Source organism: Vespa mandarinia, chromosome 2 (genome assembly GCF_050613455.1).
Source record: "Vespa mandarinia isolate Hongniang chromosome 2, ASM5061345v1, whole genome shotgun sequence".
In the NCBI taxonomy this organism is placed as follows: domain Eukaryota; kingdom Metazoa; phylum Arthropoda; class Insecta; order Hymenoptera; family Vespidae; genus Vespa; species Vespa mandarinia.
This window is the reverse complement of record NC_140811.1, coordinates 17,588,956-17,601,408: the sequence shown is the minus strand read 5'-3', so window position 1 is coordinate 17,601,408 and position 12,453 is coordinate 17,588,956. Positions and strand designations below refer to the sequence as shown.

The following is a 12,453-nucleotide window of genomic DNA, read 5'->3' as shown; positions in this document are numbered from 1 at the left end:
AATAATAATAATAATAATAATAATAATAATAATATTAATAATAATAATAATAATAATAATAATAATAATAATAATAATAATAATAATAATAATAATAATATTAATAATAATAATAATAATATAATACATTATCAATTTATATAAAATCGTCTATATGTTTGATATATAATTACAGTCAAATGATTCTTTCGATCATTATTAATTATAATTTATCTTAATTTGTTTTTTTCATTAAAATATTTATTAATTATAAATTATCTATTTCTAATCCTGGATTATCATAAACTACTTCTTCGCCTTGTTTTTTCGAAGTATCATCGGCCCAACTTTGTTTTTCACCGGATGCAAAAATACCATAAATTATAGCACCTATGAGATACACTGAACCAGCAATAATAAATACTGTCCTCCATTCTGTTGCACTCTAAAATAAACATTAAACATAGTTAGTCTCAAAAATGCTTTATAATTATATTTATAATTAATGAATTATATATAATCTAAAAACTCTCACTTTATTTTGAACGACGTATCCAGTAATAATGGGACTCACGACGCCTGGTAATGTTGCAATTGTATTACCTATTCCCATTAAAACACTGGCATGTTTTGGAGCAATGTCCAAGTGATTGACTCTATAAATGAATAAAAAATATTGAACGGTTTATTATCGGTAGATACATTTAAATGTATAAATTATATGAAATATATATAAAATTGAATTCTAAAAATTACCCAAAGCCAGACCAAGCAAAGCCACCAAGGCCAACCGCTATGGTGATACAGATAACTGCTCCTACTTTAGTCGAGATAAAGGCAGTAGAGATCATAAAGATTGTTTGAAAGATAAATGCACCGCAGTTAAATATTTTACGAACCTAGGATACAAAACAAAGTAATTGTTACCGATGTTCGCCTTTTTTTTCTTTTTTTTTATTCGTCATCTTTTCACAATAGATCCGATTACAAATCCGCAGAAATACCTGAGTAGTCGTCAAAAGATTTTTTGTTCTCAAATAATCAGCCAGTTGACCGGAACATTGAACGACTATGGTCATCGCCAAATAAGGAAGAGCAGACATAAAACCGGTTGCTTCCAATTCGGATTTGAGGACGTCTAATAATATCCAAAATTAATATCGTAGAAATCATATGATACGTAAAAAGGTTAAAACAATCGGATGATTATACTGACCCTTCATAAATGTTGGCAATTGGGTTAACATGGTATAAAATCCCCAATTTTCACTGAAATGAGCAGCGACTATAGCCCAAACAGGTGGAGAACTCAACATAGCTTTCCACGGATGTTTTACTTTCTATAAAGATAATATAAATAATTAATATATATTAAACTGACAGACGAATAAAATCAATATTGAGATAATATATAAATTATATACTAAAATATATTGAAATATATATTTTTAAAATAATTATAAATTGATAACTAATTTAAAGAAAGTACTTTTGCACTAACCATTTTGTTTACGGTAATACCGATACTATTTTGAATATATTCCAATTCAGCTTGAGATATTCTAGGATCATCTGCAGGATGATCTTTGACTAGGATCCACCAAGCAAAGAACCAAATAAGCCCTATTGCTCCAAATACGTAGAAAACTGAAGACCAACCGAGATGTTCAGCCATTATACCAGAAACAGGCATAGCAAAAACGGTTCCTAAAAAGCTACCAGAAAATGCCAAGGTTGCTAATTTCGATCTTTCCAATGGGGGTGCCCAATTAGCCCAAATTGCATGTATGCAAGGATATGTAACACCCTGTGAACAAATAGTAGGATTTAGAAATATATTGATTAGATATGAGTAAAAAGAAATGAAGAATATTTACCTCACAAATTCCTTCAACAATACGTAAAACGATTAGAATATATACGCTTGCTCTAACAAGAGGAGGCGTAATGATAGTAAACAATGCTGTTGCTGCAATACCAAGACCAAATACTCTTTTACCTCCAACTCTAGCAGCCAACCATCCACCTAATAATTGGGTACTCAAATATCCATAAAAAAATGAACTCAAAACAAGTCCTTTCGTTTTCGAATCCCAATCGAATTCTTTTTTCTATTAAAACAATTATTTTTATGATTATTGCCGTTTAATATTCTTATAAGATATATGTAATAATATTTTATTTGGAACATAACAATGGAACTTACCTGATAAATTTTTCCATTCTCGTCGATCTTATCTTCAGTCATCGCAACTATCGCGACGCTCAAATTAACGCGAAGTATATAAGAAGTGAAAAATCCTAGAAACGCTAAAATCGCCACAACGTATCTTCTTTTCTTCCAAAATTTCCACGAGGATTCGTTGATTTCGTCCTTGTATTTGACACTTTGAAGAAAAAATTGAAAAAGGAAAAAAATAATAATGAAAAAAAATAATATCTCATAAAAATCTCATAAAAAACACTAGACTCTTTTAAAAAATTTTCCTTTAAAACAATCGACATCGATATAATTACTTACGTTCCGTATCCTGTATCTTTCGTTGTTGTTTCTTCCCTCGCTTTTTTTTCCTCCATTGTATCCTAATAAAAACACGTTATATATAATAAATATATATATATATATTTATGTATATGTAAAAAAAATCATTAATATATGCGCATATTTATTTGAAAATAATTGAAATACATTTTCGTATTCATATAACATACATACATATGTGCGAAATTATCTTACAAATATTAAAAGTGAAACTTTTCGTTTTGAAAATGAATACCTACGCTTATGAATATTCAATATATTTTTTTCTTTCTAATTAACACGAAAGCCAAATATTATTCTACTTTTCTATAAAAATTTCAATAATACCTCGTCGGAATGCGTTGGAATTAATTTTTCGAGAACACTAGTGTCCATAGAAATTCTCTTGTATGACATTTTCATATATATATATATATCTTTATTTTCCTTCCTTTCTCTCTCTCTCTCTCTCTCTCTCTCTCTCTCTCTCTCTCTCTCTCTCTCTCTCTCGCTTATTTCAATTATTTATAATACCTATTACGCAAAAAAAAACAATTCCGTGGACGTGTATGAATGATTTATTTAAAGTACCGTTTCATAAGATTCTTTCGTACACATATTCGAAGATATCAGTAAGTTTGAAAAGTATATATATACAATACGATCATATATTTCTTTTTTACTACGCACCTATCGTAAATTATGTATCGCAAATGATATACAAAAGAAAAAAAAAAAAAGAAAAAGAAAACATAAAGTAAGAAAACATAAATCGTACTTATCGTTCTCACCAATAATTTTCCTATACATTATTCGATTACGTATTAAAATTATGGAAGGAGAGGGAAAAAAAGATAAATAAATAAATAAAAAAAGATCCCGTGTCATTTATCGAAAGAAGGTATTAACGAATTTGAATTTTATTGAATTATTTTGAGATCAGTTTAATTTGACACTCAAGAGGAATTTTCAAATTGATATCTTTTTTTTTATTTATTTATCTATCTCTCCTTCTTTCTCTCTCTTTCTCTCTCTCTCCATTCATTTTTCTCTTTTCTTTTCATCAATGTTCCAATATAGATATAAGTATGTAGAATTTTTCATTAATGATATAATTATTTCGTTTATCTTTTCTCTCTCTCTCTCTCTCTCTCTCTCTCTCTCTCTCTCTCTCCCTCTTTCTTTCTTTCACAAATATTTCAAGGATATGAATATATATATATATATATATACATACATATACCCATAACAGCTGTATAGATATCTTATCAAATTAAACACATCAATATTAATATATTCATGATTATCGATTACTATTACGAATAAATATAGATGAATGAATAAAAATAAGAGTTAATTGTTTCACAAATTTGATCACAAATTGTTTAATTTTTTTTTTGTTTTTTATCTTTTTTTAATAGGTAGATATATATACATATATATATACACACACACATTCATATATATATATATATATATATATATATATATATATATATATACATACATGCATAGAACCGTCCAAAGAGACAATCGACCGAAGACTAACTTGTTCTTGATTCAGCTAAGAAGGTTCAACAAGGAAACTTAAGACTTTCACTTTGTGTTCCGTGGCATATACTGTAGGTTTGCTATTCGCGATCTCATAAATATTTAAGCTACGCATATATATATTTTATGAAGGTACATCAATTACTTATCTTTATAAAAGGTTTATCTTCGGTTTAATCCAACTAAAAAAGGTGTGACAGATAGTCTAATCTCTTTTACAATAACTTTTAATCTTTCATATTATGTACGTCTTTCGGTCGGGAAAGCCTCAAATCACGTTTTCTTTTTTAGAACATTTACTCGAATAAAAAAACGCGTAACACATTAAGTTTACGGCGAAATCTGTTATATACATATACATATATATATATGTACGTAATTGTGTCTACCAAAAGGATCATAGATTTGTGAAAGTCGTAGCCATGGAATATTACAAATATTTGTTCTATAAAAATGAACTGTATCAATGTGAGTTGCAACAGTACAATATAATATAATTTTTTTTTGTTCTTTTTTTTTTCTTATTTATTTATAACTTTTCTTTTATTTATATATATATATAAATCTTGCGATTAAACATTTTTGTTCATAATTATTACAATTAAAAAAAAGAATGAAAAAGAAAAAACAAATGAAATATTTGTAAAAATATCAATGCGTATATACATTTCCGTTAGACAATTGAACTTGATTCATGAAAGAAAATTGTTCTTCAAGCCAACTGAGCGGAATAAATGCAGAGGACGACAAATGTATTTAAAGTAGTTACGTATATGATATCGTTATATCAAATATTCCTCAGAGATTTTATTAATTAAATAATTTTCTAGTTAGGTTTTTTTTTAATGAATATAATAGAAAAGAAAAGAAAAAAAAAAAAGAACGAAGAATATATAAATCTGTCAAATAAAATTGTACTTTACCAATGAAAAATTACGTTGATAAAATCCTAGTAGCACAGATCGTTATGACCCGCCAAGAGCAATTATTGGGGATATGAAAAAGTTTACGGTCACGTGGTACAACGAACCACGTGCAAGGATTGACGAACGTCACCATCTGTCGGAAAACGTCAGAATTTCAATAGTACATTGCATACACCTAGAAAGCGCGTAATGTTTTACAGAAGATTTCCATCTTAGCCATCTCGAAGATATTTTATGAATCATTATATTGGAAATTGTGCATGTACATTTAGTATAGAAATAAGTATAAAGGAATTATTAATAAGATTTATTTAATTAATTTTACATATCGTTTATTCATTGTCTTAATCATCATTTAAGTTGAAAATTTTGTTTGCAACACATCCGAGACGTATTTTCTGATAAGGTATAAAAATCTTAAAGAGCTCTCACATTAATTTCTTTGTTAATATTTCAATAAATTCGCATGTTAGTCCTTGTCACATTTTTTGATGGGAATACAATGTCCTGGGAAGTACCATGACCAATGTTTTCTTTCTACTAAAAGTAAGTTTTTCCTTTTTTTTTTTCCTTTCTCTCCTTTCATTAAAATATTATTTTTACGTATTTTATCGTGACATATTAAGAACTTTCCTTTTGTTTACATTTATACAATCTATGTATTGCGATTAATCAGGTTTTGCTAATGCATTTCACAAGTTAACTTGTTACAAGTTAATACTTGTTACATTGTAAGAATGGATAGCCTTTTTACGCAAAATATATGCGATGATTTAGAAGATATACCCCAAATAGATCAACCTGTTTGGATTCTTGGAAAGAAATATCATGCTTTAACAGGTATATATATATATATGTTGTAATATATAATAATTACGTATAATCATTGACAATAGATGGATTAACATTGTATTTCAGAATTAGAAGCAATACGTAAAGATATCTTATCCAAGTTATGGTTTAGTTACCGTAGAGGTTTCATTCCCATCGGTGGTTATAATTCTACATTTACAACTGACAAAGGATGGGGCTGTATGTTAAGATGCGGACAAATGGTTCTTGGTCAAGCTTTAGTCTTTTTACATTTAGGTAATACATTTATGATGTGATATTATTTTAATTATATTTTTTTATCAATTTAACATTATTAAAAATTCAATGATAATAGGCAGAGATTGGCGTTGGACACCAGAAACAAAAAATATGACGTACCTGGAAATATTGAAACGCTTTGAAGATAAGAGAGCTGCTCCTTTCTCCATTCATCAAATAGCGTTAATGGGAGCGTCAGAAGGAAAAGAAGTCGGACAATGGTTTGGTCCAAATACCATTGCACAAGTATTAAAGTATACATTTTTTTAATCACGCATCAATAAAATATTAACAATATAAACTAATTATGATTTTTTTTCTCATTATATTATTTTAGAAAATTGGTTGTGTACGATGAATGGAGCTCTATTACAATACATGTAGCTTTGGATAATGCTTTAATAGTTAATGATATCTGTAAGTAAATTGCAATGTGAAGCTTATCATATTTTAATTCACATTTATTTATCATTTACAGTAAGACAATGTAAAGTGGAAGGTGGTACAACAGTTGAAGTAGATGGTAAAGAACCATTGAAAGCACCGAGCCAATGGAAGCCTTTATTATTATTAATACCACTTCGTCTTGGTTTGAATGAAATTAATCCTGTTTACCTCAATGGACTTAAAGTAATATAAAAATAATAGTAATACTTGCATGAACAACCAAAGAAGAAGTTATATCTTTGAAAGAGAAAGATATTCAAATTGAGCATATCATTTTTTAGACTTCATTCAAGATACCACAATCTCTAGGAGTAATCGGTGGAAAACCAAATCTTGCTTTGTATTTTATTGGCTGTGTTGGTACGTATACGATATAACGTTAATATATATATATATATATATTTTTTTTTTTAACAAAATATTGTTGTGTCTTTTTGAGTAATAAATAATAAACCAAAGTTATGATATTCTAGGAGATGAAGTGATTTATTTGGATCCACATACGACACAGCGTTCAGCTAATATTGACAATGAGAGAGAAATAGATCTCACATATCACTGCAAGTCTGCTAGTCGTATTTCTATTACAGAAATTGATCCCTCCGTAGCACTTGTAAGTATAACCATGTAATTCATTGTGCAATGTAACAAAATATAAGATACAATGTTAATTGGAAATATATTATTTCTGTTATAGTGCTTTTTCTGTGCTACAGAAAAGGATTTTAAATCTATGTGTAAAACTATGCAAGATGAATTATTAGAGCCTGAGAAACAACCATTATTTGAATTATCTTCAGAGAGATTAGTTAATTGGTCACCGGCTGAAGATGTAGTATCTGAGGCAATAGGAGCTACTAATTGTAAGTTAATATAGAATTGATTACTTAAGTTAATTTTTAGACACTTTAATATATTGGTTTATTATAGTTTTAGATTTTGAACATATAGAACGTCAATATGATACATCTGATGAAGACTTTGAGTTACTTGGTTGACACTTAATATACGAAACAACAAGTAATCGACTTAAAAGATTTAATTTTATTTCTTATAAAAAAATTCTTATATTGTTTTTCGTGTGGATTTCAACGTAACAATTTACTATTATTTTACTACTATAATCTGATTTAAATGATTTGAAACTAAATATGTCTTTCTATTATATGTGAAGATATTTATAAAAAAATTTAATCTTTACAAATTTAATAATATTTCACATATATAAATATGTCATATACACATAAAAGATTTAGAAGAGCAAGTTACACACAGAATGGAAATTGAGATACTATAACTATTCAATCATTATATTTACATAAATCTCTTTATAGTGCAAAGTTAAAATGTTGAATTATAATATCTCTTACAAGAAAATAATATAAAATACAGATTCTTCAGGAACATTAGTAGAACATTTCTTATCAGTTTTATATTTGAATAATATTGTAGAACTGATATATATATATATAAATATATATATATATATATATATATATATATATATATATAATACAGTAAATCATATATAAATATTGACTAAGAAAATGTTTTTTATAAGAAACTAAATGAAAAACAATTTATCGTCTTATTACTTGATAAATAAATAAGATTACACAATTTATAAAAATGATGGTATTCGTAAACTATTCTTGAAAAGTATATTCTTGAAAATTTTGAAAAAAAAATAAAAAAGAAAAAGAAAAAATATACCACCATGTTCTTCAACATACAATGCTTTATATAGAAACTATACATTGAATACATAGCGATATTTTATTCTGCTGATTTTTATTGGATACATTTTTAGGCACATCCATCACACATACACACGCTGGCGTGACATATATTGTTTTTCGATAAAATTATAAATATTTCCAGAAAAAGCAAGCGAGATAAATGAAATTAGAATTTCTTGCTTATACATTCTGTGGATACATTTTCAAAAATATAATAATGCTTTATAAATATGTTCAACATAGAGAAGAATTCGTAATGTTCAAATGAATTTATATAGATGATTTTCAAATATTATCTCGCATAATTAATTATGTACAATGTTTTCATATATGTACGTACATTATAAAGTAAATTTTATATATTATCATTTTTATTAATATGTTAACAAAATAAGTATTAAGATATTACATTATTATTCTGTTGTTGGTATTACATTTCTTCACATGTATGTTTAAATGATTGCTTATATCAAATCATATATACATACTTACATGTATAAATCGCGCTGCTTATACATTTAGAAAGTTCATCCGATATATTTGATAAAAAAATAACTATTCTTCTCATTAAAATTTTATAATGTATTCTCATAAACTTATTAATTCGTCATATATTATATAACAATTCTGATGGACATTTCAACTTAAAATGACAGATAGATATTAGAGTTACTTTGATACATAACGCGCATATTAATTCGAATTAAAAATTTTTGCATTTAAAATAAATATAATGTATGTGGCTTTCATTAAAAATATTTGGAAGAAATATATTTTGTCACGTGTTGTTAAAAATTTTATTTTATTTAAAAATGATTAATATTTCCAATAACTTTTTTATTACACGTATTTAATGTTTCTCGTACGTATATGTACATATACATATACATATATATATATATATATATATATATATATATATATATATATATATATGTATATATACATGTATTTACATGTGTATATATGAAAAAATTTAACATCTTAAATGTGTTATATCAAAATCCCAAAACATTTAACGTCATATTGACGGGATAAATACTTTTATAATTAACAATGTTCACTTTTCACACTTATCACATAAAATGGATTTAAAAAAGGAAACAAGTTCCATATGTTGTTTTTTCTTTTCTTTTTCTTTTTTTTTTCGTTTTCTTTTTTTAAATAACCAAAAATCAGTCATTATAAGTTATACAAGCTAAAGAGATGGAAGAATGCTCAAAGCATGTTTGAAAATTACACAGCCAAGAAATAAGGCACGTGCAAGAAAAAATATAGTTTACAATATATATTATAATAATAACAAATGAAAATTGATAACAAAAATGAATAATCTCTTATTTTACACATTAATAATCTCTCAAATATCATATTTGGTGAAATCACAATATTGTGGTAATAATATACCCATTCTTTCTCTTCGCTTTCATAAATTCAAATATTAAATTGAATTTAATGACTAGAAGAGTTGTTGGAAAAACAACATTAGGAAGTTTTATCATATAATACTTTGGAAACAGTCGAGATAGTAATTACTGATTCCTTTTTGATTCTGTTCCATTATATTTCTTATCTCGTAAGTCGATTACAACTACTGTGATATTATCTGAAGATCCCCTGTAAAATTTGTATAAATATACATTGTATAATAACATTGATTTCTTTTTTTATTATTAATGAAAATGGATTGAAAAGATCTTTGATTATAATTTTGTTGAAAAAATGTATGTTCTTTGTTGATACATTACCTGTAATAACTTTGTAATGTAATACTTTTTGCACCAAAATGTGGCTCGTTTATACGTTCTTTGATAAATGCTACAGCTTCTTCATTTGTAAAAGTATCCCATAATCCATCAGATGCCAAAACAAGGAACATAGGATTGTGATCGCTTAGATCAAATGTTAAGATGTCTGGATCTGCTATCACTAATTTTTTATCTTTCAATGGATAATCTCCCAAAGCTCGAGATGTTGCCAATATACCAGCAACTCTCCAAACTCCATTGAATGTCACCAATCCACCAGCTTTATATATTCTCTTTTTCTCTCTTTCCTAAATGAAATATAAACGTACGATTCAATGAAAAATAATATAAAACGTACATTAAAGATGAGGATTTATAAACACCTGTTGTGGTTTATGATCAAACGATAAAGGTATCGCATTGCCTTTTCCATCGCACATTACACCTCTAGAATCACCAACATTTGCTACTACTAATTTATTATCTTCTAAAAGTGCGATCAGAGCAGTGGTACCTATATTATAAAAAGAGAAAAGAGAGAGAGAGAGAGAGATTTAACTTTAAAATATGAAATATTAATATCTAATAATAATACAAAATGAGGAACAAACTTTTTTACCTGCTACATCCATGTTTTTTTTAGCTGCTTTAACTAATAACCGATCTACTGCCAAAACTTCATCGGTTAATAGTCTACCATAATTTATTTTATCTCCATCTAAATAGGTTGTCATATCAATTTCAGGTTGAGTCTCACCTGATCTACAAGGCCTTACCTGGCAAATAAATATAACACAATTTTTACATTGCAAAATAAACAATTACATTTCTTTGAAGTTCTTTCTTGTTAAGAAAAGATTTATAATCGTCATACCTCCCTTGTGATTGGCCGTGATAGACTATCTAATTTATCCAATAATTCTGGATCAGTAACGCCAACACTATTTTTCATACAATCATCCGTTATCGAAGTACTAACAGTTTTACGAAAAGATTTCTTACGTTCAATTGTGGTTGGGTCTGTTTTTTCATCTTTTTTATTTTCAGATTGAAATGTTGGCCGATTATTTATTTGATTATTTTTTTGTATTTCAGAAAATCTACCAGCTATCATATCCTTTAGCTCTATCACCTTTTTATTTATATTTGGAATAAGTTTATCACGAGCATAATTTGCGGCAAACTAAAAATAAAATTAAATTATTAATTTGAAAATGATATGTGTGCTCTTTGTCTTTAAAAGGATTAAAACTTACCTCTCCTCCATGACCATCAAAAACTGCAAACAAGGATACACCGGTATTATTTAAATTTTCATTTACCACAAAGCGATCTTCCATGCGAGCTCTATGACCTTGAACAGCATAAGCTGCTATATTCCCTTGTTTTAATTCCCAGCTAAGTTTTACTCCATTATTTACAGAATCATTGACAAGAAATTGTAATTTTGAAACCTAATCGAATTATATAAAAAATTTATTCATATCGATATAACATTTTATCACATTAATAATGATTATAATACCTTAGATGTTGTACGTCCTAGAGTATATTGAATTTTATCGAATAGCATTCTACTCCAAGGATCGACAGCTTGTATATAGAGAAGCATTACTGCTAAAAGTGTGCAGCAAATTAATACCTCTGGTTTAAAAGCATAGATTCTCATGATTCTCCAAAAATAACCTAATGGTGTATTGACAGCAGCATTTAAGACAGCTGGAATACCCACTGTAAACTTTGACATCAGTTTCATATGAGACACGTAAGTCTAAAAAGGACAAATATCTTTAAATAATAAATTATGTATATCAATATCATAATATCATATATTCTTTCGATATAAATTATATAACTATTAATAAATATTAATATATTTTGTATTGGAATTAATTGACCATTGACTCCTATTGTTTAAATAAATTAGAAAAATTTTCGGACATTACATCGGATAAAAAAATATTCAGTAATAAAGTTAAAACGTAGTAATAAAATAAAATGTAAAATAATAATCTCATATATTATTAATCAACATATTGTTATATGAAATTAAAGAAAATACGTAATCAATACGCGAGATATAATTTTCTAGAAATTACCTGATATAAGATTCTATCTTCAAGCTCGTCATCCATAGTATATTCTAAGAAACCAAGATTAGATCCAATTTTAGGCTAGCACTGTAAGTATCGTGAGTAAAGTTAATTAATGTTTTTAAAGACGTTTTTAATGTAAATAGAAGAGAAACAGTATTACACTAATTATATTAAAAGATATTGAAAATACGCACATCGAGAGAGATAGTATGGTACCACTTGAAAAAATTCGTATTAAATATATCTCGTAATACTTTACATTTCTAAGTATCAACGAGATACGATGATACCAATTGTGACCGTGGTACTGCAGTCTGCAGCACTTTGCGGTAGATAAATAAGGGTGAACGTCAT

The 12,453-nt window shown here is 27.0% G+C and overlaps 3 protein-coding genes across 6 annotated transcripts; 1 reads left to right on the top strand and 2 right to left on the bottom strand.

The window, feature by feature from the left end:
• Positions 1–152: 152 nt before the first annotated feature.
• Positions 153–5,056, bottom strand: MFS9 (major facilitator superfamily transporter 9). 3 transcript variants are annotated; one of them, XM_035868181.2, is made up of 11 exons: positions 3,738–3,749; positions 2,849–2,905; positions 2,501–2,562; positions 2,186–2,366; positions 1,857–2,090; positions 1,481–1,786; positions 1,196–1,319; positions 984–1,117; positions 736–878; positions 515–635; positions 153–424 (listed from the first exon to the last, which is right to left on the bottom strand). In XM_035868181.2, exons 2-11 carry the CDS (start codon positions 2,894–2,896, stop codon positions 248–250), a joined length of 1,530 nt encoding a protein of 509 aa, XP_035724074.2. In that variant the 5' UTR covers positions 2,897–2,905; positions 3,738–3,749; the 3' UTR covers positions 153–247. The 3 variants fall into 3 exon arrangements, with proteins under 3 accessions (XP_035724074.2, XP_035724085.1, XP_035724080.1); XM_035868192.2 differs by lacking the exons at positions 2,849–2,905; positions 3,738–3,749 and adding an exon at positions 4,975–5,056; XM_035868187.2 differs by lacking the exons at positions 2,849–2,905; positions 3,738–3,749 and adding an exon at positions 4,008–4,136.
• An 83-nt stretch (positions 5,057–5,139) lies between these two features.
• On the top strand, positions 5,140–7,940 carry Atg4a (Autophagy-related 4a). Of its 2 annotated transcripts, XM_035868291.2 has the most exons (11): positions 5,141–5,383; positions 5,451–5,523; positions 5,654–5,817; positions 5,896–6,066; positions 6,146–6,323; positions 6,407–6,486; positions 6,548–6,699; positions 6,798–6,876; positions 6,990–7,129; positions 7,214–7,379; positions 7,447–7,940. In XM_035868291.2, the coding sequence occupies exons 3-11, from the start codon at positions 5,715–5,717 to the stop codon at positions 7,512–7,514; spliced, it is 1,137 nt and encodes a 378-aa protein (XP_035724184.1). In that variant the 5' UTR covers positions 5,141–5,383; positions 5,451–5,523; positions 5,654–5,714; the 3' UTR covers positions 7,515–7,940. The 2 variants fall into 2 exon arrangements, with proteins under 2 accessions (XP_035724191.1, XP_035724184.1); XM_035868298.2 differs by having other exon boundaries at positions 5,140–5,523; positions 7,447–7,939.
• Positions 7,941–9,339: 1,399 nt separating this feature from the next.
• LOC118442519 (protein phosphatase 1L) lies at positions 9,340–12,436 on the bottom strand. Its single transcript, XM_035868209.2, has 9 exons — positions 12,294–12,436; positions 12,103–12,183; positions 11,529–11,774; positions 11,260–11,457; positions 10,878–11,186; positions 10,623–10,779; positions 10,387–10,517; positions 10,004–10,311; positions 9,340–9,872 (listed from the first exon to the last, which is right to left on the bottom strand). Exons 2-9 carry the CDS (start codon positions 12,136–12,138, stop codon positions 9,788–9,790), a joined length of 1,470 nt encoding a protein of 489 aa, XP_035724102.1. The 5' UTR covers positions 12,139–12,183; positions 12,294–12,436; the 3' UTR covers positions 9,340–9,787.
• Between the last annotated feature and the right edge of the window lie 17 nt (positions 12,437–12,453).